The sequence below is a fragment of the Micropterus salmoides genome, unplaced genomic scaffold (genome assembly GCF_014851395.1).
Source record: "Micropterus salmoides isolate LMB-PRFRI ecotype aquatic unplaced genomic scaffold, ASM1485139v1 Ms_hic_scaffold_4, whole genome shotgun sequence".
In the NCBI taxonomy this organism is placed as follows: Eukaryota; Metazoa; Chordata; class Actinopteri; order Centrarchiformes; family Centrarchidae; genus Micropterus; species Micropterus salmoides.
The window spans coordinates 7445581-7469826 of record NW_024043372.1 but is presented as its reverse complement, the minus strand read 5'-3'; the positions used below and the strand labels follow the sequence as shown (position 1 = coordinate 7469826).

At 38.5% G+C, this 24246-nt stretch overlaps 1 protein-coding gene across 2 annotated transcripts in view; it reads right to left on the bottom strand.

The window, feature by feature from the left end:
- grip2b (glutamate receptor interacting protein 2b) overlaps positions 1-24246 on the bottom strand; it is a 330218-nt gene that overhangs the window by 49931 nt on the left and 256041 nt on the right. For both annotated transcript variants that reach the window (XM_038696366.1, XM_038696367.1), the window contains exon 2: positions 8167-8244. In XM_038696366.1, coding sequence (XP_038552294.1) covers positions 8167-8244 — 78 coding nt within the window. The remainder of the gene's footprint in view (positions 1-8166; positions 8245-24246) is intronic.

Here is a 24246-nt window from a genome sequence, read left to right as displayed (position 1 = left end):
CAACTCGTCATTCAAAAAAAAAAAGTTTGCTTGAGTGAATTTACTTTCTGTGATTGAAAACAGCTTCTTTCGTATAACTCCGTGAAAGTGTGACGTATCCACCTGATTTTTCCCTGTTCTGTTAAGTACTGTGGACTGTATGTGCTGAGGTAGTTTGGCATAACATACTTGTATGGGCTCCGAGAAAATCGCTGTGTTTCATTCGTCCCGCGTTTCAATCGTCCCGGCTCTCCCCTAGTCCTTAACTAGGAACTGCGCATGTGCAGCTCCCAACAAAGATCATTTAGAGACAAGATGTCTCACTCCAAAGCTAAAACAAAGTCTTCAAAGAGGAGCTGCAATAATGTGCAGTATGACCAAAAATATGGTGTTTTTTTTAAATTAAACCATGTAAACCTGTTCTGGTACAACCCCTAAATAAGATTATAAACCTGAAAATGAGCATAATAAAACTCTTTAAACTGCGTGTTATGGTATTTGGTTAGCTTAGTTGGTAAAGCACAAGACTCAGCCAGAAGGTTGTGAGTTGAATCCCACATTGGGAGAATATTTTTTTCCCTCTTCAACAAATTCATTATGAAGCGACTATTTCACATGCTCACAAAAAAGCATGTGCTGCAGTGTGTGTGTTCCGGCTATTGATCAGCATCCATCAACCTACGGGCGCCTTTTCATTCCCCAGTATCTCCAGGCAGAGGACATTTAGGGGGATCACATTATCTGATGGCTCTTTCAGAGGTAGTCAAGCAGGCTCCAGACTCTTTTTAATATTGTTCAGAATTTTTCAAAATAAAAGCTCTCAATTCAACTCGATATAAAGCATTACTACAAAAAACGTTTTTGCGCTTTTATTTTGCAGGCAAAACCACTAAAGAGTAAGTGATTATGTGAGTAACTGTTGCTGTCATGACTGAGATCTATTTCAGCACCGCTATCAAAGTATTTAATTTTTGCCACTATCAAAGCACCATAATTTGGCCGCAGGCCAGATATTATTGCTGCCAGGCAGTTTTGGCGATGATACATAATCACAGAGAGAATTAATGGTTTAAAATGCTTTTGCCAACTTTATCTTTTATGTGTTTTTTAATAGACTGTGGTGCAGTAACAGTGACAATGTCACACGGCTTATATTTTCAATGTTATCTGTCAGTGGCCAATAACATGGTTTTACTGAATAATTATGTTGGGCCTCACAGTCTGGTGGAATAAATAATGGGCCTTGTGACATCCTACAGGCCTGACCCCGGCCTGCTGAATTCCCCAAAGCATGGCCATGCGGCTTGTCTATACAAAGGGGGTCAGAGAACATTGAAGAGCCCAGACGATCCCTGGTCAGTTAATCCACATCTACCTGTGAACCTGTACTTTTAAAACCAAACCAAAGGTTTGTATTGGCTGAAGCTTTCAGGGGGTGGAGTAATCCCAGGAAATACAGCCATTTTGTGGAGGCAGGTATAAAACCAAACACCTCCAAACCCTCTCTTCCGTTCCCAGTTCTTCACGGGACTGTAAGGAGGTAAAACAAACCTTGTCTTTCCACAACTGTGCAAGCGGTGATAGGAGACGCAATTTCTGTGTTGTAGTTGTGCCAGCTGCTAGCAGTGAATAGGAGTGAGAAGCCCTTTTTGTTTTCACCATTTACTCCTGTTTTTGGAATTAGAAGCCTAGTTTAGAGTTTTGTCTTTTCTATACCTGAGTGTTTTGGTGGTTGTTTTGGTCACTGCTCATCTCTGAAGTAAATAATAAAACTGCTAAACTGTATTTACTGTGTGCTGGCCTTGGCAGCAGATAGTTCTATAACTTTGTTATTATAACTTGTACAAGCTTCATGTGGTGAATTTCTGTTTAAAAACTCAAAGGGATATTTAAAGAACGCCGTGTCTTGTTTAATTGCTGTGTTTTCCATGCTACGCACGTTGTTTGTGTCCAGTACCACCCGCTGGGCTACAACTGCTTTGTTCCTATTACTGTGTGAAACGTATCAGTATTTTTAATCAAGCCAAGGAACAGGTTGCTGAATGCAAGTTCACTACCATCCCTCTCATTGATAAAGTTGTAGCTGAGTGTTTGCAACAGTAATTAGGATTTTTGGTGTTTGCTTCTGTTCTGAGAACAGATACAATTTCCCATTCTATCTAATCCAAAGCCAGCAACCGCTGCTGAATGAATTCACTGCTGGTGATACTGATAGACTGTGGTGTGTGTGTGTGTATATATAGCTTTCTCTGTGCTTTTCTCTTCTCTTCCTGCTTACTAACCCCACATGCACACACCACGTGATCTCTGAAGCTAACCAGACCTGTGACCCACAGCAGGCTAGCATCAGAGTGTCTCCAATCTTTTAGTTCAGGGGAGAGTGCTTTTCCGCTATATTGATCTTGAAATCACATGGTTTGAACCGCCATCTTGATTCCAAAATCAGCTGGCCTCAAGTCCATTTTGAACCAGATCTGCGACTACCCACGTGGTCGGATCCACCCCCCTGTCTTAGTCTCTCTCCCTCCTTTATCACTCACACACACTCACCTCCACACACACACTTGTTGGATTGTTTTTGGATAATTTGTTTCTTGGCTTTATTTCATTTTACTTGGTTCATTTTAAATGGTTAATAGTGATTTACTTGCTATTGTGATTGCTAGTGATTCACCCTTCTGTTTTCCATCTGTAGGTGGACAAACCTGCTTTTAGACTGATCATATTTGGTTATTGGTCCCTGATCCCACGGTGGTGCCCCGTATTAATTATAACTAATAATTTTGGATATTAATAGTTTTATTAATATTTGATATTCAGCTAATAACTGAACCTGAACCATATGTTGAAAACCCCAACAATTAAGTAAATATAACTTCTTACAGTTTTTCTCAATTGCTTAAACACTATAACCAGGCTTTTGAACTACAATTTCAAAACCACAACTAAATTTTTCAAAAAGCACACCCATTTCCCTAAACTCTACACACAAATCCCTTAATTTCTCCTTGCCTACACCATGTGGTCATTTAGAAAGCACTAACATTCATTATTGTTCACTTAAGTGAGCAAAGCTTGAGCCCCATGAGCACACAACTGCACAGGTGGAAAAACACAAGGAGTCAAAACTGATCACACACCAACAAGAACCTTCAATAGATAAAAGGGCCCGAGTCAGTTCAGTTTTGGAACAATGGATCCAGAGAGATGTGTAAAACCACAATGGTGGAACAAGCTACCACATGGCATCAGAGCAGGGGTGTCCCTCTCTAACTTCAAGAAGCTCTTGAAAACTCATCTCTTCGAAGAACACTTTCTCTTATAACTCCTAACTTCTAACATGCACTTCCTGTGCTCTTCTTCATTTATCTCCTTACAATTCTCTTGTATTGATTGCACTATTTTGTTAACTCTTCTTTTCCTGGGTGTTTATCCCATTGATGCCATATGTGCTATTAGCTCATACTAGTATGTATTGTATTTTTGTAGATCTCTTGCTGTACTGATACTTTGTTGACGCTTGTTCCTCAAATTTAAGTCACTTTTGTCTGCCAAATGAGTAAATGTAATGTGAAGGAAGAGGTTGAGGACACCTGAGAGGAGGAGAAGAGCAGAAGGGAGAGGAACAGGAGGAGGAGGTGGAGGACAAGATCCTCTGGCTTGTCGCAGACCAAAGACGGGATGCTGGGGCAGAATGATTTTTTTGTTGTTTGGTGTGTTGTACTGTATAGTACACTAAGGAATGAAAATGTGCAAATGTACATTTGTTGTTTCTTTTGTTGTGTTCATCATGTGAAAAGGTTTTTGAGGTGAAGAATCACAAGCAACATTACTCATAACCAGTTTTTGTAGTATTGTTTTGAATTTATCTCACAGTGTGTAAGACTGTTGTAGTGCTTGTGTGTTTTTGAGGTCTTGTGTGTCATGGCTGAGGGCAAAGTTTGGTTTTTCAGCAAAATTCAATGGTTTTAAGTGGAGAGCTTCATTTTGACCTGAAAATAAGAATTTGGAGAATTGGGTGAGACGTTATTGAGAGTTTTGAGAAAAGGAGGCATAATTTCAAGAAATGTGTCTAAGCAATCAAGAAAAACTGTAATATATCTAACTAAAGAAACCTCATTTCTTGACTGGCTACTCTCTGCTGTCTCAGATGATGACATCTTTTGTCCTGTGTCACCCACCGTAGCTATGAAATGGGGGGGGGGTGCAGTTGGTTGCAACCTCACTGCTAGATGCCACTAAATCTTACGCACTTAAGTTGATTGACACTGAACTTATTAGACAAGTTTGACACATCCATCAGTCACAGAGCAACATTATCATTCATTTGGAGTCCAATATTCACTCTCTTTTAGTTTTATCTTTGGTCTTGTATCTTGCTCTTGGGAAATATCTTGCTCTTTAGCTGCTAAATGTTCCAGTATGTTCACCAGCTAGTCACTAACTGTGTCTATTTGTTGTTTGGTGCAGCGCAGGTAGTGTACAGTTGATTTTTAGAGCTTTTTACTGAGAAAAATCTGCCTTGTGCAGCTAAAAATGACACTATGAGAGCAGTGAAAGTGAATCGAAACAGGACAGCTAAACAATGAGCTAAAACTAGCTACAAAGCTCAAAAAAGTCACCTTTTGTCCACATTTGACTCACTGTTGTTATGAAAAGTTAATTTTTTGGGGGGGACAGGGGGTCAAAAACAAACTATAAATAAGATGCTTACAGAGTTGCAGTACTAAAGAAACAAATATGTGAATTAATTTATGATTTAGTTAATTTATGATTAATACAATCAAATAAAATCAAACTCTTTACCATATTGAATTGCATAGCTTATGCTCATTATTTTGCCTCATGTCATATCACATTGAATCACATTGTGTTGAATAAGATTAAGTCAAACTGCATTGGTAGTTGCTTCACATGTATCTGATCGTTGGCAATGCATCAAGTTGCATATTGCACCAGCCTCAGTGATAGAGATGCACATCCCTAATACACACACACACACACGGGTAACAGGAACCATAGCGTAAGTACAGATAAATAGCTCTCACAGTCACACAGGTGAGATAAAGCTTTGGTGTGATATATGGCTAGATTAGGTAAATCCCTCAGGCAACACTGAGGATCAGTGAGGTGCTTCACATCACAGTTATTTCTAGTGTGTATTACAACACACACATATTCACACAGAACACACACATACTGTATTATCTGCAGACGGGCACTAATTCATTAGTCCTTGGACTGTTCATATTTGCATAAAAGCACCAAAGCTTTCACAAAATAGTTTGATGCAGTGAACATCTTCTGAACTGAATACATTACAAAATAAATTTTCCCCACCACAGAGGCAGAACTGACTGTGATGGCATTGATAGTTTTATCTACCACTTGCTCAGGGAATACACAACAGAATATTTTACACACAGAAGGAAATTTAAATGATTTCTTTTATGTATACAGTGAACTAAGGAAAGTTTTTTTTATTTATTTATTTATTTTTTACATCTAATGATGATCAGGCAAATGGGAAAAGTGCAAATGTTATCTCTCTCTCTCTCTCTCACACACACACACACACAAACGCTGAGATACATGCTTATGAAGTTGTACTGAAATAATAGCAACAAGGAAACAGACAAAGCTTGTTTGTGAGCAGCTTCATAGGATTTTAAGGTTGTACTTTTAGCTAGGTTTCTGCTTGTGTGCTTGACATGGTTGGCATTAAAGGCTCACTAATTATGAACTAACTGAATATCTGCTTAAATAATACTTTTGTTTTTGCTTTTTAAGTTCACAGTCACAATAAAACAATGGTGTGATAATCTTGCTCTCTTAATGTGATAAATTTCCTGTTTTTGACAGAATGCAGCAGGGAGTCACCCCTAGCGAACCTGTTTAAGGCTGCTATGGCTGTGGGTACCAAAGTGAGCTTTTCTGCCATTGGCGTAGGTTTTCAACATTGGAGGGGACGCATTTCAAGAAGGGGGTCTGAAAAACCTGCATTCTGGTGAACTTTTCTGTACCAAAGTCTTTTCTGCATTAGTTTATGGTGGGAAATTGTATTGTATCTTTATTTATGTAAAGGGAAACATAAAATGCAGGTGGTGGGTGAAAATTCTAAATAAAAAAATATAATTTAATATAATGCAGGGCTCTCAGACATTCTGTATTGCTTTTATAATATAATAATAATTATTATTTGTAGAGCACTTTTCAAAAACAAGTTACAAAGAGCTTTAACAAGTGTAAAGACAATAATACAAAAACAATAAATGATAAAAGCAAGAAAACATTGAAAAGACTAAAATACACATTTAAGATAAATATAAAATAAGTAAAATTGAATAAAATAAAAGGGATAAAATAAAGTCAAAGAAGATCAGGAAAGGCTCTCCTATAAAAGTATGTTTTAAGAAGGGACTTAAAAGAGTTCACTGACTCAGCCGACCTGATTTCCTCGGGCAGGCTGTTCCAGAGCCTCGGGGCCCTGACAGCAAACGCTCTGTCCCCTTTTAGTTTTCAGTTGAGACTCTGGAACAGACAACAGACCTCTTCCCGAGGATCTCAAGGTACGTGCTAGTGTGTATTATCCTGTATACTGTAAACTTTTCTCATGTAATATCATCCCCGCTGTGTCAGCACACATGTAGGCATGATTTAGTCTTCCCTCCTCTTAAGTGTGCTTAATTTATAACCCCCTGGACTTCAATAGCTCCTTTGTTTCAAGTGTTCTGCTCATGTTCAAAACTTTCTCTACATTCAAAATCTATCATACATATCTGTGTTCTCTGACATTTTCAGAATAATGTCATAATACCTTTTTTTTAAGGTATGGGCCTACTCTGCTGTACATTAGCCTACATTATTGTTCTGCTGATACTGAAGTATCCCCTTGAGACCGTTTGGGACTGTACTGGAAAAGAAAAGTGCGCTGCTCTTCATTGGAGTTGGAAAAGGGAACAGAACTGAAAACACTGCTCAGGTATAAATCTCACCATAAAAGCACATAGTTGTTACCTTTATCACCACCAGTAAAGTGCAGCTCACAGCCGATACACTGCAGTCTAAACTTTTTTAAATTCTAAATAACTGTAGACTTCCAGGAAATACTAAAACATGCACGTATGACTTGAAGTAACTTACTCTATTATGACTTCTGAATTCTCAAAATCTCAGATGACTATTATTTTTTGGCCTTAATAATCTTGCGTAGCTCACAATCAACTATTCCACCTTTTGGTTTATTTTCAGCTTTATTGGCATGAATGTATAACAACTCTCACTAATTAGCTGGATAGTCGCTGGACATTGGGAGGGACGTGTGCCTACCAAATTCTACACCCTTGTTTTCTGCACCTCAGCTATCTGTACCTGTACCCAGAGGGCAGTTCAGTGAAGTGATGATTAAGTTGGTGTGTGGTATTCTGTGCTATTGTATCTGCAATGTGTGTGAAGGCCTTACAATTGAGCTCTGAGAGGTTGGATGTGGGGAGACCTATAATGCTGGCAGCAGTGTTGGTTATTTGTGTGAGTTTGACCTCGTTTGTGTCAGCGAACATGTTGAAGAAAAAGGAGGAGCAGTAGAGCAGGATGGATTGTACAACAAGAGAAAGGTGGTTGTACTGGATGAGAGTGAATGGGCAAGACCGTTGAAAATGGTTTTAGTTAGGGCTTTATTTTGTGGTTACTGTTACAGCATCAGGTCACCATCAGGTCACCATTTAAGATAGATTGTTTTTAGGACGGAGATGGAACGGGGTTGCCTTACGAGACAGTAAATTATTGTAAATCTGTGTACATTTTGGCAGTAAGTATTAGAATAAAGAGGTTTTGTGGAACAGTTTGCAATGAGGGACACTTTCAGGGCAAGCACATCTATTTACAGACAACCTGGGACCTTGTTGTTTTGGACACTGTCTCTGCAGTCATCAGGTCCCCATGCCATTCATGCACAAAGTATATTATAATCTGATAGTGACCTAGAGTGAAGATGATGCAATGTGCACAGTGGGAAGGTGTTTTTGCAGATTCCTCTAATTAAGCGAATTGCTGTCGTCGTCAAATTCTGCTTTAGGTATATTTCTTTGAGACAAATTTTGACAAGAGATCATTACAGCAGTTTTCAAAGCATTACAGACAGTAATGAAGATAGATAGATAGATAGATATTGATAGAAGTTGTATGTACCTGGTATACTGTGTCTTCTCGAGGCCATGGTCTGTTCTGGTCCAGAGATGTCCTTTGTTTTTCCATATGGCCCGTCATCTAGAAAGAACAGAAACACACAATGAAGACTTAGATGTATCAATAAACTTTATTTTTTTAAATTAAAAACCTGTCCTTGTTTGTCCTTGTAGCATTAAAAATAAATAGTATATATGACTGCATTTCAAAACATTGAAAAAATTGTGGTTCTCAAAGTGTACAGATACTCTAACCTTAACCCTTACCCTAGTTAGTGATCCTATTTGTTAAATCAGAGCTCAGAGTACTGGGGGAGTGTTAGTGTTTGTTCACATTGCTAGCACATGATCTGTGGACCACTGTGGCCAGTTTGATGATAGGGAATGTAGTACCATGTTGATTTACAGTGGCTCCGACCATGACTCTGACTCTAGGGACAATGAAGACATGGCAAGACTGTGATGTTACACTTTGTTGAAATGAATGAACAAAATGTTCAGTCTCCTTGCTGGTTGTTCTGACACATTCAGAATCATTCCCACTTGTCATAAACAGGCGGCTCCCTCACAGCTAGTCACTGTAACTACCTTTCAATAGTTTGATGCATTAGTAAATGCACAGTAAAGTTGGTAAATTCACAGTGAGGCCATTTGTGAAGTGCTGATGAAGTTAGTCTCCTCCCGGCTTGCACAGTGAAGCAGAGGCCATCATTGTTATATGGTTTGTTATGGGGGGAGCAGATGTCCTGCTTTACAGTCTCTAGCAGAGACTTTTTGGCAGAGATGTGAGGTGTGGGGATTTTAATATTTGATAAGTTATTATCAGTAACAGTTCTGCTGAGATTTCCGCTGATGTCTTTTTAAAACTGCTCTTCTTAACTGCTGAATTAACTGCATGGGCTGGATCCCATGGTCCTGATCACTTTCTAACTCCAATGCTAAATTGCCATCCAACCAATCAGTCAGCCAGCCAGTAAATACATCAACCAATAAAAGGCACTTTGGAGAGGCAGACAGGAAGGTCAAAAGGAAAAGAAAAAACAGAGGCTGTGATGCAGGGGACAAAATAAATCATTATAGAAAACAGCAATGTAGTAATATAATGCATGTCTTATTGAATATTTTATGATGGTATTACTTTCCTTTCCTACAGCTGATACGGGTTAGCATGTTGTTGACAATAACATAAAATCTTTTTGAACATAATGTCATGGATGTGAATCACTTGAAACCAGGCTGAGAAAATGGAATCCAATAGCAGGGCTGCAGTTTTAGTTCTGCAGGTGTGGACCTATAAGGCATGTAAGAGCTTCAGGTATTTTGACACACAAGCCACCTGCAGACAATAATTTTCAATTGTTTCTTTCTTTCTTTCTTCCAGGACTGCCCTATGTACTTAGTTTGGAGAAGGACGGAGGAAGGTGCATAGAAATAGAGTGCGGGATGATAGTTGTCATGTATAATAATTTCATTTTTATATTATATATTTTATTTTACATAAACTGAATTTAATGTCCACTTGAAGGTCATGTGACACAATGCTATTGAACATTGGACATTTTTATTTCTGAGAGTTAATAATTTTAGTTATTAAAGAGTCATGAACATTTATTCTTAAGCACTTTTCAGATTTATTTGTACATATTTTAAGGTCTCATCCATAATGTATGTAGGGTATTAAGTATTTTGCTAACGCACATTCTTTAACTCAGTTTGACAGCAGCTGGAGCTGCGGCTGTTGTTGTAGCTCTAAGGGGAGAGGATGTGTCCTACTTTACAACCTCTGCTCCATCACAAGGGTGGGGTGAGTTTAACAATTCATAAGGCAATTCTCAACTACTTTCATATCCTACTCCAGAAGTGTCATTAAGTTGCATTATAATCAAGGGCAATTACACCACATCTTAAACATAAATGTCGCTGTTAAACTTGCAGAATAAATATGCATTTTGCTTTTCAGCACCTGAAGAAGCATTAAAACCAGCTTACTATCATCAACAGAGTTAAGCAGTTGAAAAGGATTTTAAAATGCAGTGTCCTGCAAAATCCTTTATGTTCTAAGTTTAATTCCTCTTTAAATGGCATTCACATTCTTTGCAAGTCTGCCTTTAAGTCTCAATTTCACTGTAGCAAATTCACTGCAATAGTTACTTTGTTTTTTAGCTATTCACTCAAGCTCCTGTATGTTGGACATATTTCACAATACTGTCACCAAGCTTAACTGGTGGTTTTAAAATTTCTATACTGACAAAAGCTCCGATCCTAAACATTGCAACAGATAAATCTTTCACTGTTGAGGCTTTTGTCAAAGCTGGACAAGAATTGGTGCCATTTTTTTCATGCTCTGAATCTTTGAGCTTCTTTGACAACTCTGCTTTCAGAGCTTTTTAATTCATAATTTCTTATGTTATCACATGTAGACAATCATTTTTCTCCCCATGTTCCATGAGCCTATGGGCTGTTGGATGCATTGATTATTGTTGTGACCCTGGCATTCTGTCTTTCAGACTGGCTGTTATACAATGCATAACCCAACATAAGGCAGTTTTCTTATGTTCTCTACTTAAGTTCGATAAATGAAAAAAAAACGTTTATGAGCTAGACAAGCTGTTTCGGAATAGAGATTATTGCGACACACTGAACTTTAAAATTTCCACAAGGAAATCTATGTAACTTACAGCATTAATTGATTTGGTCATTTGTGGGCAGCAGAATAACCAACAGAAACAGCATTGACATATTGTTAATAAAGAAAATGGAGAAACATAAACATTCATTTAATCCAAAACAGAAAACCAAATGACGAGTTGACATTAAAATGCCCCCTGAGCTGAGGGACACTATGGGGCACTTTACACATTACACATAGTCATTTGATCCATTGTTGATATAAAATATTGATGCAGTGCAGCTATAAAAATCAGCTCAGTTAATTTACATTGGGTTAGCCGGCTGGCTAGAAACAATGGAGTTTTAGCAAAGAACCTGTTCATGTTTGTACATCTATCCTACCTAACCACAAACTTCCCAGCCCACTTTTTTCCTTCTGCACACCTTGTGTTTGATGGCAGCAAGTGTTCACTGCCAATGTTTTTTTCTTAATATATATATATAAAACAAATCATGGCCGACACAGGTTTGTCATAGGACACATATCTGGGAAGCAATGCTATATGATTTCCATATTCTTTATCATGTTCTCCCTCACATGAAGACAATGTAAATATAAAACAAAAGCTACTACTATTTTTCTACCGTACAACAAGTAGTTGTATGGTAGAAAATCGTCCTGTCTTCCCAATATATAAAGTGTTTTCCCTCACAAATTTCCAAACACCTTTGAAATATGCAGCTTTCCCACTGGTAATGCTTAGAAATCAGTTCACTTCCCAGCAGTGACAGTGGAAAGGAGGCCATTGTTGTTGTGTTTTGTAGTTTAGCAGTCTTCACAGAGGTGTAATGAGTTTAATAATTCATAGGTTGTGGATTCAATTTAGCTTGAAACCGCTTTCATAAGTTATCTGGCTGGCTGCTTCCTGCTATAGGGCTGTCACAGGCATAATGGACCCCAGAGGCTGCTCATCACACACACACACACACACACACACACACACACACACACACACACACACTAACATGCATGGCCTCTAGCAGCTGAGAGTGATGAATACCCAAATGGATTTACATGTTCATAGACACACAAAAGACACAAAATAGACTTAAATATGTGGATACAAATACCTGTCCTACATGCACTGTTATATAAACAGTAACTTGCAGACACACAGTGGGGTATAAAGAACGCTTTAAGGAACTTTTGGCCGTCTCTGTGACTGGATGTAAGACAAACTAGTTTTAGTCACAACTTTTTTCCTCCAGCGGTATGAATCCTAGCCCTAGTTCTCCAAACCCACAAATTTCTCATGCCAGTTCCTTGGTGGCTGAGGTATCAGCACACTGCAAACACATTTGTCACAGCAGGTGTTTGGAAGCATAACACATGATCTGTTAGCACTAATAGTCTTTTTGAATGGACCTACAAATCAGCTTCACTCTGACGCATTTTCTTTTTAAGGTCTCTTTCCAGTATCTTTTCTCTCGGTTCTCCTACTCTGCCTGATAAATTAGTGTCTCCTGGTGAATAATTTGAATGTGATTAGGCTAATGACTACTGGCGCTGTCAGCTTACTGAACAGGTTGAGTTATAGACGAGATGTCGGGCCAGATTTTCCACCTGCAGAAGAAGCGCTGGCATAATGCTTACAGTGTGAGCATCTTTTCAAGCGGAGACAGTAATGACTTAAGAACGTTCAAGGTGGGTTGACAGACTAAATGAGGGATGTCATCATAAAGATCTAACTAATTTTAGTACAAAACTGTTCAAAGTTCATATTCATCACAGTATCAGCAACACTCAGTATTGTCAGTAGTGACAAAATGCATGCTTTGAACTTTTTTTGTTTTTGAAACAGACAGTAATTGAGGACATAGCTGAAGGTTTTTGAAGTATTTCCAGATCATAATTGTATATTTTAAATTCTAGACATAAAATGTGCAGGTTGTATCTTTTAATTGTGTGCTGTTGTGTCTTGTAACTGTTAGTCACAAGGTTTTTCCTCCAGCAGTATGAATCCTCAGGCCTCGTCCACATCTACAGTGACATATTTGTGTGCTTTTTTTGTGAAAAAACATTCTAGTTTATAATTTAAGGTTGCCTAGCAACGTTTCCATAGCTTGTGCATTACTTATTACTTAATAGTGTCCAGCGGAGGTTTCTTGTAAACAAACATTTAGTGTTACAAAAATGCATTGTGTTTCCTTGAGGTGTAACAAATGTGCATTTCCTTCCTCATAAAACATTTACAAAGCTGTTTTGTAAAGTATTTTTAACCATCACTGTTTACATCCATGTTTATTAGCGTGCAGTCTTCTTCTTCCCTGCCTCTCTTACAGCATATCATGGTGGTTGATCAGTGGTATAGAGTGACACCATTGGTAGGACAGTGCAGATGTACAAGACAAACAAAATGGGGAGCCAACACAGAGAAAAACAGCTCCATAGAGCTACTAGAGGTCTACAACTCAACAGGGAACCTTCTCTTAGATTAGCTTTGTTGTAAGTGGAGACAAATGTTTTTTGCACAACACTGGCGGCCACAAGAGAATAATTTCTTACAGATTAGTTGCATGCTGCACTCTTAAGTCTCGTGCAGACTACACGACTTTCAGCGTCGGCCGATCGCTGTGCTGTTCAGACTACACAACTTGTTGTCTTGTGACGGGAGTCTTGAAGTCATTGTGGCATTCATACTACATGACTGATCGGTGGCAGTGGGTCACACACTACACGAGCTGACAACGGATGTGTCACCCAACGGCTGGTCTCCAAACCACGCTTTGTCAAGAAAACACACAAAATGTGAAACGGAAATGATGGGAACCTACACGTGAAACAGCTGTTGTTTGTTATTATAAAGATAGCAATTATAAAGACAAAAAATATGGGTGAAAGAATGGATTAGCACACGCAGGTAACAGGGATTTTCTGAGCTACAGTGAGAACTGGAGGTGAGTAAAAAGTGTTTTGCAGAGAAAAAGAAGCTGCCTGCTCTGCCAGCTGCCTGCTCTCATTGGCTGGATGTGGATGTCGAGTCGGCCGACTCTTCCAGATATTAGATATCTGGCCGATGTGTCGGGGAGCCATTTTGATGCGTCGTAAGTAGTTCACACATAACTACTGGCCAAGCTCACCGACAGGCAAATCGGGCTTAAAATCATGTAGTGTTAACTAAGCTTAAATGGACTAGCAGATAAAACCCAAGGGCACAGATGCAGGTGGATGAAAAAATAGTTAACAGTAAACTTAACAAAACTCAGAAAACTTACTGAAAAAAGCATAGGCAGAATAACAGAGAAATTACACAGCTAATATCTAGAGGGGAAAAAAGCAACACACGCAGGACTATAAGAAATGCCTGCAAAAAGTTGCACCTTTAGTGACAGAATTTCCCATCTACGAGTTCTGCTCCTAAAGCTCAGTTGCTGATTGTGGAGTTTTTGTAGCACTTCAAGCAGTTTGGCATTTTAGATGAAGCTAATGTAATTCCGTGATTCTGGTACATTTTGTATCCACAAGGTTGAATGCACTTGTTGTAAGTCCCCTTGGATAAAAGCATCAGTTAAAATAAATATAATGTATTTCAACGAGTTTTTCAAGACTGGGCATTGGGGTCTTTCCTCTGGCTACTAGCTGGAAAACATCGATAACAGCACTGCCAGGAATAAGAACTGGAGGAGCTACTGTGTCTTCACATTTCCAGTTGCTTTTATACCTCGAGGTCATGGCTCCTTGATTATATATTTTTTACCCACAAGAATAAGAGAGGCTGTTTCTGATATTATCCTCAAATTTTAGCCATAAGCATCCCGTGATTGTCTAACCTTGAACTGGTACATTACTCATATAGAAAACAATAATACAGTATATGATTCCTAATGCTGTACTTGCCAGCTTAGTGCTCACTCACTGTTTCCTGAGTGAGTGGTTAAAAAAGTGAGTGACAAAATAATTATCAGCTTATGGCACTGTGCCACAGAAACTTATTCCTGTACTACCCCAAGTAAACTCTGGCATCTCCACTGCAAATAAATAAATACATGTCATTAAGAGAATTAGAGAAAAAAACAAGATGCCTGAAACATTTGCTACTGAACAAAGAATGTATCTTCTGAAAAACACCTAATCACACACATACCTATAGATGTTGAAGTACAAACTACAGGTGCAGTATCTTCTGGTTGTTTTAAGGGCTTGTAGAAGAGAAAAAAAAATCCATCTGTCAGATTTAAAACAGCTTTATACAGAAACACCTGCTAGGCCCGTGTGAGTGTATCTCTTGTCCGTGTATGTGCATGCATGCATGAAGGGAATACTAACAGACACTGCTGTAGTATCTTGCAGAACTCCCTCAGGCTTTCACCAAACCTTTACACGCACATACACAGAAACACAACATATACAGTATAAGCACACAATAACTCCTTGTCCTTGGTGCAGGCTGTTACAAGATAAAAGGTAGATTTATTTTATAACACAGGGTTGTATAACAATATTAAGTTGTAGTTCCCTTTATGCTAGGGTTGGGGGATGGATGGATCACAATCTTATCACGATTAATTTTCATGTTGGTTTTTAAGACTATTTTGTTTCTAAGTTATTGGTTTATTGGTTTAAAAGAGAAAAATAACAATACTTTATTAATGATATACAATGTTGACTAATGATTCATTCAAACAACAAAGAAGTGAATTTTGTTCTTATAACATTTTAAAGATTTTAATATAAATTTTTTAATTTGATTTTCCCATTAATATGCTATTTGCTACTGCGTAAAAACACAGACATGGTGGGGCTTGTTGCAAATATTGATTGCAGACTCGTTCAGCTCTCTGTGAGTGAACACTGCAACCGGATCGGGACCCAACATGGCCTCCGAGACCGACAGAGGCCAGTTTGACAACAGGAAATACAGTACTCAGGTGGTTTTCTTGCCAGGTTTGACTCTTGGCACCCCGGGGCTGACTCAGTTAATAGGACAGCTAGCAGTGCTAACTGAGCTAACTAGCTACAGATACAGACGGATACTGAAATCCTCCAGTACTTGAGTAACGTTAGAGGTGTAATGTTAAACACAATACACTCCCCAGGTCCCCCGAGCTCCCAGTCCGGGCTGAGTCAGCTATGACCACTAGGCTAACTGAGCTAATTATATAACAGCAGCTAGTTAGCCCCAGTTAGCGGTTACTTTAGCAACAAGTAACACTTTCTGTCCATCAGCAAACTCCGTAAATCACAGAGAGTTGAGGCAGGGCAGCAGGGGGACATGGGGAACTTTAATGTTCATTTTTCAGCGTGAACAGGCTGTGGCTGGGGTGGTCTTTTACTTTCTATTGAGGATGAGGCTCAGATTTTGATCATCCAATGTACCGAAATTTAACTATAGGCTGACGTACTAGTAGGCGAGTTCTTCCCATCATACAAAATACTTAATCTGTTCTGGTGGGGAACCGATGAACAGATGAGCTTTCCAGGTTGCTGACGTACTGCGGTAAGCGTGTCGACTCATTTCCGTTTCCAGTGCTTGTGTGTTGGTGTTGTGCTGCTCTCCCTAAATACCAGTTACATTTGTTAGATTACAGCAGCAAAATGTCCGCTAAACAATTATTCTTACAGTAGTTTTGCCTAAGCACTCACAGTTCTTTCCATCTTTTAGTGACTGCTGTTCAATCTCATAGTTGTTCAAAAGTTTTGGTAGCTGACGCTACAGTACTTTAGCTTAGCCGTTAGCGATGGCTTCTCCTTCTACCTCTCTCTCTCCTACTTTCTCCTGCTCGGTGTGTCAGATGTTCAGTTACTCCTCTGCCTCCTTTAGCGGTAATGGTACGTGTAATAAGTGTAGTTTATTTGTAGACATAGAGGCGAGGCTCAGTGATTTAGAAGCCAGGCTCCGCACCTTGGTAGATCAGTCTTTAGCTACTGTAGCTGGGGACTTGTTGATTCTCAGGTCAAAATATATCTAGATGTCTAGGTTAAAATCTAGAAAGCAAAATGTAACAAACAACAAACAAATAATTTACCACCAAGTGAAAGCAGGTTTTAATTTAGGCGAAAAAATAAAAAAAATTATATATTTTTTAATTCTATTGTTTGTGTCTGCTTCAGAAAAAACAAGAGAGAGTATTTGCATTGCAAAACTGAGGATGAAAATATAACTACAGAGCGAACTCACAATGTTCAAAAGGTAGGAGTTGGTGTAGTACACCTACCAAACATGAAGCACAGTACTCCACACCACTTCAGAAGTGTCTCTTGGTTCTCCTCATTCATTAGGGTAAATTCCAAAGTATTGGTTACCTTTTATAACTACCATGTTGGTTGCCACTACAATGCAAGGTGATTTGCCATGTTCACAGTCATATCACTATGACTACTATTTAATAAAATATTTTATAATTGGATGATCTGTTTGGATTTTTTAGGGTATATGGAGGAAAAGTAAGGAAAGACAGTAGGTCATGTGTTGTTTCGTACTTTAGGACCACTGTACATTTTGCCAATAAAGTTACCACCAAGTATATTAACTCACAAGTGCACACAGTAGAAACACTGACATGCATATGCATCAAGTTATTTCACATTTTGCCTCAAGGTCACCAGAAGCCTACTGCACAGGCAATGGGCCAGACAGACAGAGAGAGAGACGGAGCTCGAGGCCGTCTACAACAATACACACACACAATTTAACACAAACAAAACACAAGAGACACAAATGAGCATGCTCTGAGAGATACTCAGGGCGATATCACATAATTACACAAGCACATTCAAACACACAATATCTTTTTCTCTGTATCCGTCTTTCTTTTTCACAAACACACACTTTGCCAGAGGGCAATGCTGTGCTATTTGCAGCTGTGGTGACCTTACATTATCTATGAGGACTGTGGACTCTTCTAGGCTGACACACACATCAGACAAACATTTTATTGCATTGTTTTTCAGATACACACACATACACTCTTTGCTCAAACACATTTATATGCACAAAAAATGCATATTACATAATAAAAGCTAAACAAATGCAAGTATAAAAGCACACACAACACAATCACACACAAACAAATTATACATGTTTTATACATGTTGCTTATATGCACACAAACAGCTTGTGATGTATTTTATATTCACATCACTTCACATACAAGCATTTATCATACAGACACAAAACAGAACACAAAAGACGCCCACAGGCTGCACACATAAACACATACAAGTACAAGGTAGATTCATGTATACATGCGCATACAGACTCTGAAGTGATTTTTCTGTATGTGACAGGGATGTGAATGTGTGGGCGGACCTGCACCACGATCAAAGTTTCACCTCATTATATTGGATGTGACATACATACACACACACACACACACACACACACACACACACACCCTCTCACAGCACAAACTGCTGTGAGAGTAAGACAGTGCCATTCTAGATTAGTGTGTGTGTCTGTGCTTGTGTTTATGGGAACATGAAATTGGACGGGCAGTGTGTAATGACCACAATTTATTCATTGAAGCTGTACTAGACTCTTCAAAATAAGGGTGCTAAAAATTTATGAGTTTGTGGCTGAGGTTCTCAACCTTAGAGTACTTGGGGATTGGGGTCAGAATGTTTTCTAAAACTGATGTAATGATACAGAATTGAACCGTGGTGCTTCAGGCTCAGGCCATTATATATAAAAATTACATTAAAAAAATTACATAAAAAAAAAAGTCAAAACATTAATCTAGCCCAAAGCTGTATGCAACAAAAAGGCCCAAACCCAACCCTTGCTGGATGGGTCCTGACAACATACAGGGGTTTGGGTGGGAAAGTTACAGTCATTACATGCAGCAAAATGTGGTGCAACATTAACAAAAATGGCTTGTACAATATTATTAAACTACTTGTAAGAAAACTGTCAGTTTGTCGAAATTGGCTTGCCTACTAATGCAGCAGATGTAACCAATTTGTGAATGTAACAGAAAAGCTTGGGATTTTCTAAAAAGACCAGGAATCCTTTTGGCATACTTTAGAAAATGTTTTTAAAGTGTATGAACTTCAGATGCTTTAGGGGTTGTTTGTTTTCTTTGACTGAGGTACTCTGAGGTAATTGTTGCGCTTTAGGGTTTTAGAAGAACCCTTGATGAACCTCTAGATGTTAAAGCCAATGTAATATGTTTGTTTCTTCAAGGCATTTTCAGTCTTTCAGATTCCCTCGATTTGTCTATTTTCCTGTGGTTATTATTTTCTAATCAATATTAAGACCAATGTTACAAGTGACAATCCAGTGTCAATTGTTTATATTTCTATTTCATGGTTATTAACTACAGCTGGAATAAATTTCTCCCTATTTTTGTATCCCATGTTAAATCAATGAAAACCTTACACCTCCACTCACCCACGCAGTTTGTCAATTGTTACAACTATTCTGAAGCTTACTATGAGTAACATTCTACTGTCGACTTTCATTACTCTAAAACTGACTGTGTAAAGACCATGAATGGGTTTTTCAGTTTAGTTCCACAGAAGGATCTTGTTAAAACATTCATGATTCTGGAAACCATGGTTTGTGGTTTGTTCAAAGGTCAATTTTTAAGTTTATGAACCCAAAAGTGCATTTTTAGCTGGAAGAACTACAGAGTAACAACTTTCTCTAAAATTTTAGAGAAACAGCAGCAATATTTCCCTAAACTTGGAGAATCTCAAAGTGTGTTTCATCTAAGAGCAAATTACGACTTGGACTAGTTTTAAAATTTCTCAGAAGATATAAAAAAGCTTTATATTGTGAAAATAGAAAACACTTAATGAAAAGCTCCAAACAACTATGTGTTTGCAAGGCTGCAACAACAAATGTATGTCCAGAAGGTAAAAGCACGGTACACAATAGTAAATATTAACATAATAATGCTGTCGATTTATGATATTTTAATGTGCATTATACATTTGAATGGGCTGGAACTACAGGAGTGTGCTGTGTTTGTGCTGGGCATCTGCCAGGTACCAACGTCTGTATTCAAAGTGAAGCAGGCTGCTGCTGAAAAAAGAGCACCAATACACAGCAAGGCTTATTCGAGTACATAAAAGAAAACACAAGATGCCATTGAAAGGAGTTGATTGAACGGCGTAATGCACTCAGTCTATTTTATTTTGTTGAATAAGGCATTTAAGCCGACACACCATTATAATCAACCAACTATTGAGCGAACCACCAGGTAGGCATCAGAATACAAATGCTGCAGAAGAATTCAGATAAAGACAGAAGCATCTGGTCATTCACAGCTGCAATACAGAAAGATTGGCAAACAACCAGCACTACAATCCTCTGATTCTAAATAGAGAGATTATTTTGTCAGAAAATGTATCAATTTATACGTGTTATCAATCACTAAATTTCCCATGGCTTGTCTTACTTTTTAATTCACATTTTAACTGGATCTAAAATACAAGTTTTCCCAATGATGACCAGTAAATTGTCACCTCTCAGCTTCTATAAATTTGCCATAATTTCTTGTGGCTCAACTGGATACCATAGACAGATCACATAAGACTAACCTCAACAGAACAACAATTTTAGGGGCCACTAATCAGAAGATCAGCGGTTCAATCCCCGGTTCCTCAAGGCTCCATCTCAAAAGTGTCAAGACATGTTCCATCGGTGTATGGATGTGTGTGAATGTTAGTTTCTGTTTGAGCACTTAAGTTTCTTTGTTTTCTTTTCCTTTTCTTTTAATCAGGAATGCAACCTTTGTCTGACCTAAGCAAAGTACTTTTAGTGTCCTAAACCTAACTGAAAAGAGTAATGAAAATACCTTTAACTGTCTTTCCACAGATTTGAAGTTTGGTAGTAGAGTGGAGGAGTCTGGTGATATTCTATATTTTTCTTACTGGAAACAAATCCCATGAAAAGACCAAACCAACAATATATTGCTCCTACTAACAAGTATTGTCCGTGTATCCAAAGCCTGATGGATTCCTCCACTGTTGTCCAAAAACAAAATTAAAAACACATTAATGATCTAGGCCTACACTTCCACTGGGTGACATGCTACTTTACACAATGAAGTTTATTACTTTACTGTAGTTTATTTTGACAGAATCCCACATACACAATCCTGTTGCTGTAAAAACTCCCTTGCGCATCAAATGTTCAGCTAAATATATTCAACAACAAATAAACTATTTACTCCTGTTTGAGCAATGTTTGTTAAAAACAACAGTATTCAGCAACAAATAGGCTTGGGGCTGGGAGCCACAGACAGGACTGGGAAATTGTAAAATACTGAAGACAGACTAATAATAATATATAGAAATGGCATTTAGTTTTAATCTGCACTTGCTGACAACATGTACATGTATACTACTGACATAATTTCCCATGTTCAATCCATGTCACCCAACACCCAAAAACACTTTTCTTGTGTTTATAACTCTGTAACCATTGAGGTGGCAGCAAATGCTCATAGAATCTTTACAGAATTACGTATTTTGTAATTGTGTGTGTGCGCGCGCATGACACATCTACATAGGCACGGAATCCGGAAGGCGTCTGATTGCTGTCATTATTGTGGTGAAGGTAGTGAAGATGTGTAATTAGCTATTGTCCATGAGAATGCTGCCAGACAGTTTGACTGTAGATAACACACACACATAAACACATGAACTGTATCTACCCCTACCCGCTGAGCAAATATAAAACAGACCGGAAAAATAAACACAAAAACAAAGGACATGATGCTCATATACAATCACCTCTTATACAAATTATTTTACACCCCCTTCTCCACCAACACACACACATACAGACCTATCTCTCACCCACACATAGAGTGGCTATGGAAGGAACAAGCCGTAATTAGGAAGGGTAATGGATTCTCTGTTGTAGTTAATTGCAGCCTGTATAGATCTGGTTGAGGGGTGGGGGCATGGTTTTTGTTTTCTCTGTATCCCAACCTTACCTCTTTTCTCTGAAAGCCCTGAACTTTTTTTGCAAGAGTTTTAGTTACTGTTACTGTTGTTGTAAAAACCCTGTTACTTCAAATTTCATACTCACTTTGGTCAGATTGAGTCACCAGAAACTGCGAACGCTTTAGCTCAGTTTTCCCTGAAATAAACAGCCAAAACTGAAACTGACTATACACTGATACAGCTCACCTGGTAGGTGCCATCCAATAAAGAGAAAAAAAAGTCTTGTGTATTGCACATAAGTTTTGCTTTTGAACTGTTAGACACATAATTTGCCACTAAATCTTCCAAAAGAGGAGCCAAACCTCCCTAAAAACATGACAAACAAAAGGAAAGCTGGTTTTCAAAAAAGAAAGAAACTGCTCACAGCTGAAGAGAAGCAGGCACAAGAAGAGCTTGGCAGGTGTAGGGCAGGGGAAAAAAACTCCTTTGAAGTTACAGTTTAGTTTCATTGTGCTAACATTTCTAACACTGCTCTGGATCCGACATGACGCTCAGTTAACTCTGTTGACAAGGTTCAGCAGAGGGCCGACAAAGGCAGACAGACAGAAGAAAGATGACAGTGAGAGGTAAGCAGGTTTTGTGGTGAGGAAGATAGTCCCTTCATTAATAAGTCACATGGTTTGGTCCCCATCAGCTCTGCCATGATGCACCTGTGAGCTGCTTGTAAGCCTCTTGAGGTAAGAGCGTTATCTAAATGCCTTAAAATGTAAATGACAGAGGGAGGACTTGAGAAGCAAATGAGATGAACACACAGGGAGAAATGTGGATTTCTGTCATTGAAAACATCCTATAGAGCAGACTACATGTCACTTCATTACAATATATGAAATATATTCAAGAGCAGGCTATATCTATAACATGTTATCAGTGTGTACATGTACAGTATGTGTGAATCGTGTTCTCATCTTTGTGTGCTGCTTGCTTGCATCAGCGTCACGCTCGTAATCACAGAGCAGACGCCCTCCTGGAGGATTATGGTTACAACAAGCTGAGTGAAATGCAGTTTGTAGGGAACAGCAGACAAAGCTGCACGCGTCGTGCACAGCTGATGATAACATCCAACACACTCACTGCCTCACAACAGTCACTATTAAATTCTCAATGTGGTCAGCTCAGTAATGCTCAGAAAATGAAGTGGATCAACTTGCGCAGTCGGCAGAAAGCCAAGGTGGTGATATATTCTCCATTCCTTCTTCGTTAGGCTGTTATGTGCTCTTGTTATCAACAGTGATAAAAGGATTAAATCAATCCCACAAACAACACAAGAAACAATGAACAATAACATTGTTCATCTGTTACATAATATTATAATCATAGTTATCTTTTCAAAAAAAAATATATTGAAAATGCATTCCTAAATCACCCAACAGCAATGCAGACATTGAAACACAAATAATGTAAAACGTGTCTTCTGCTGTTCTCCAAACCTTTCCTTATAACTGACTTTACCAATCAATCCCTCTCGACGATGAAGCCAAAGTGCAGTTGTGGTTTAACAAAGAATGCAGCGGAATGTGAGACCTAATAATGTCTGTACATAAAGCTAAAAGAAATCAAATCAGCTTTTTGAGTTTCAGCACATTCCCAGCACTGCTATCAGCTTAGTTGGTCTCTGAGGGCATTGCAGAGAATATAGCTCCCACTATGCTCACTGGTGCATGAAATAGGATGCCGCTCACCTTATTAATACCCCTGATGCATCTCTCTAACTCTATTGCAGTACAGTATATTAGTAAGAGAATAAAGCTTTCTGGTGTCATCTATGCTAGTTTTGAGTTTTGACTACTAAGGTGTAGAATACTTCGTTCATTTACAGACTGTCTTCCCCAAACGGCCGTGTAGGTCATCTATGCAAGCAGTTTATTACGATCAATACTTCCATTTATTGTTAAGCGGTGACCTCCAGTGTCCATAGTAATTGTGACAGAAGCAAAGGAGGAAGTTAGGTGACATAGAATAAAGAGTGTCAAAGTCTGCGTAGAGAGGAGGCTGGGAGATTCATCCAAGAGGCTACTGTTTGAGTTACGTGTTAAACCAAAAGTCAGTGTTGAATTATTTTAACTTATGTACGTAACTTAAGTTCTAAAATGTAATTTACTTTTTTACCCAAACCTTGATATTTTCCTAAGCTTATCTAAGTAGTTTTGATGCCTAAACTTAACAAACTGCAACTGTTTCACAATGTTAACCACATGTTTATTGATTCCATGAAAACAGAGGTCTGGTAGTCTGTTGCTAGTACTCTCCAACTGCCATATGTCATTTTGGGGAATGTATGTCATGTATTTTTGGTCAGAGTTAGATCCTGAAAAAAATATGAAGTTTACTCTAGTAAACATCAACACTACCAATACTACCAAACTTGAATAAAGCTTTCTTCTTTATTTCTCTGCACAAGCAGCAAAACACTTTGGTGGTGGCGACAGAAACAGCTGGTCTATACCACTGGAGGCATTTCATATATGGAGGTTCAACAGGGACCAAATGTATCTCCATCTACAACAATCTAACTCCACT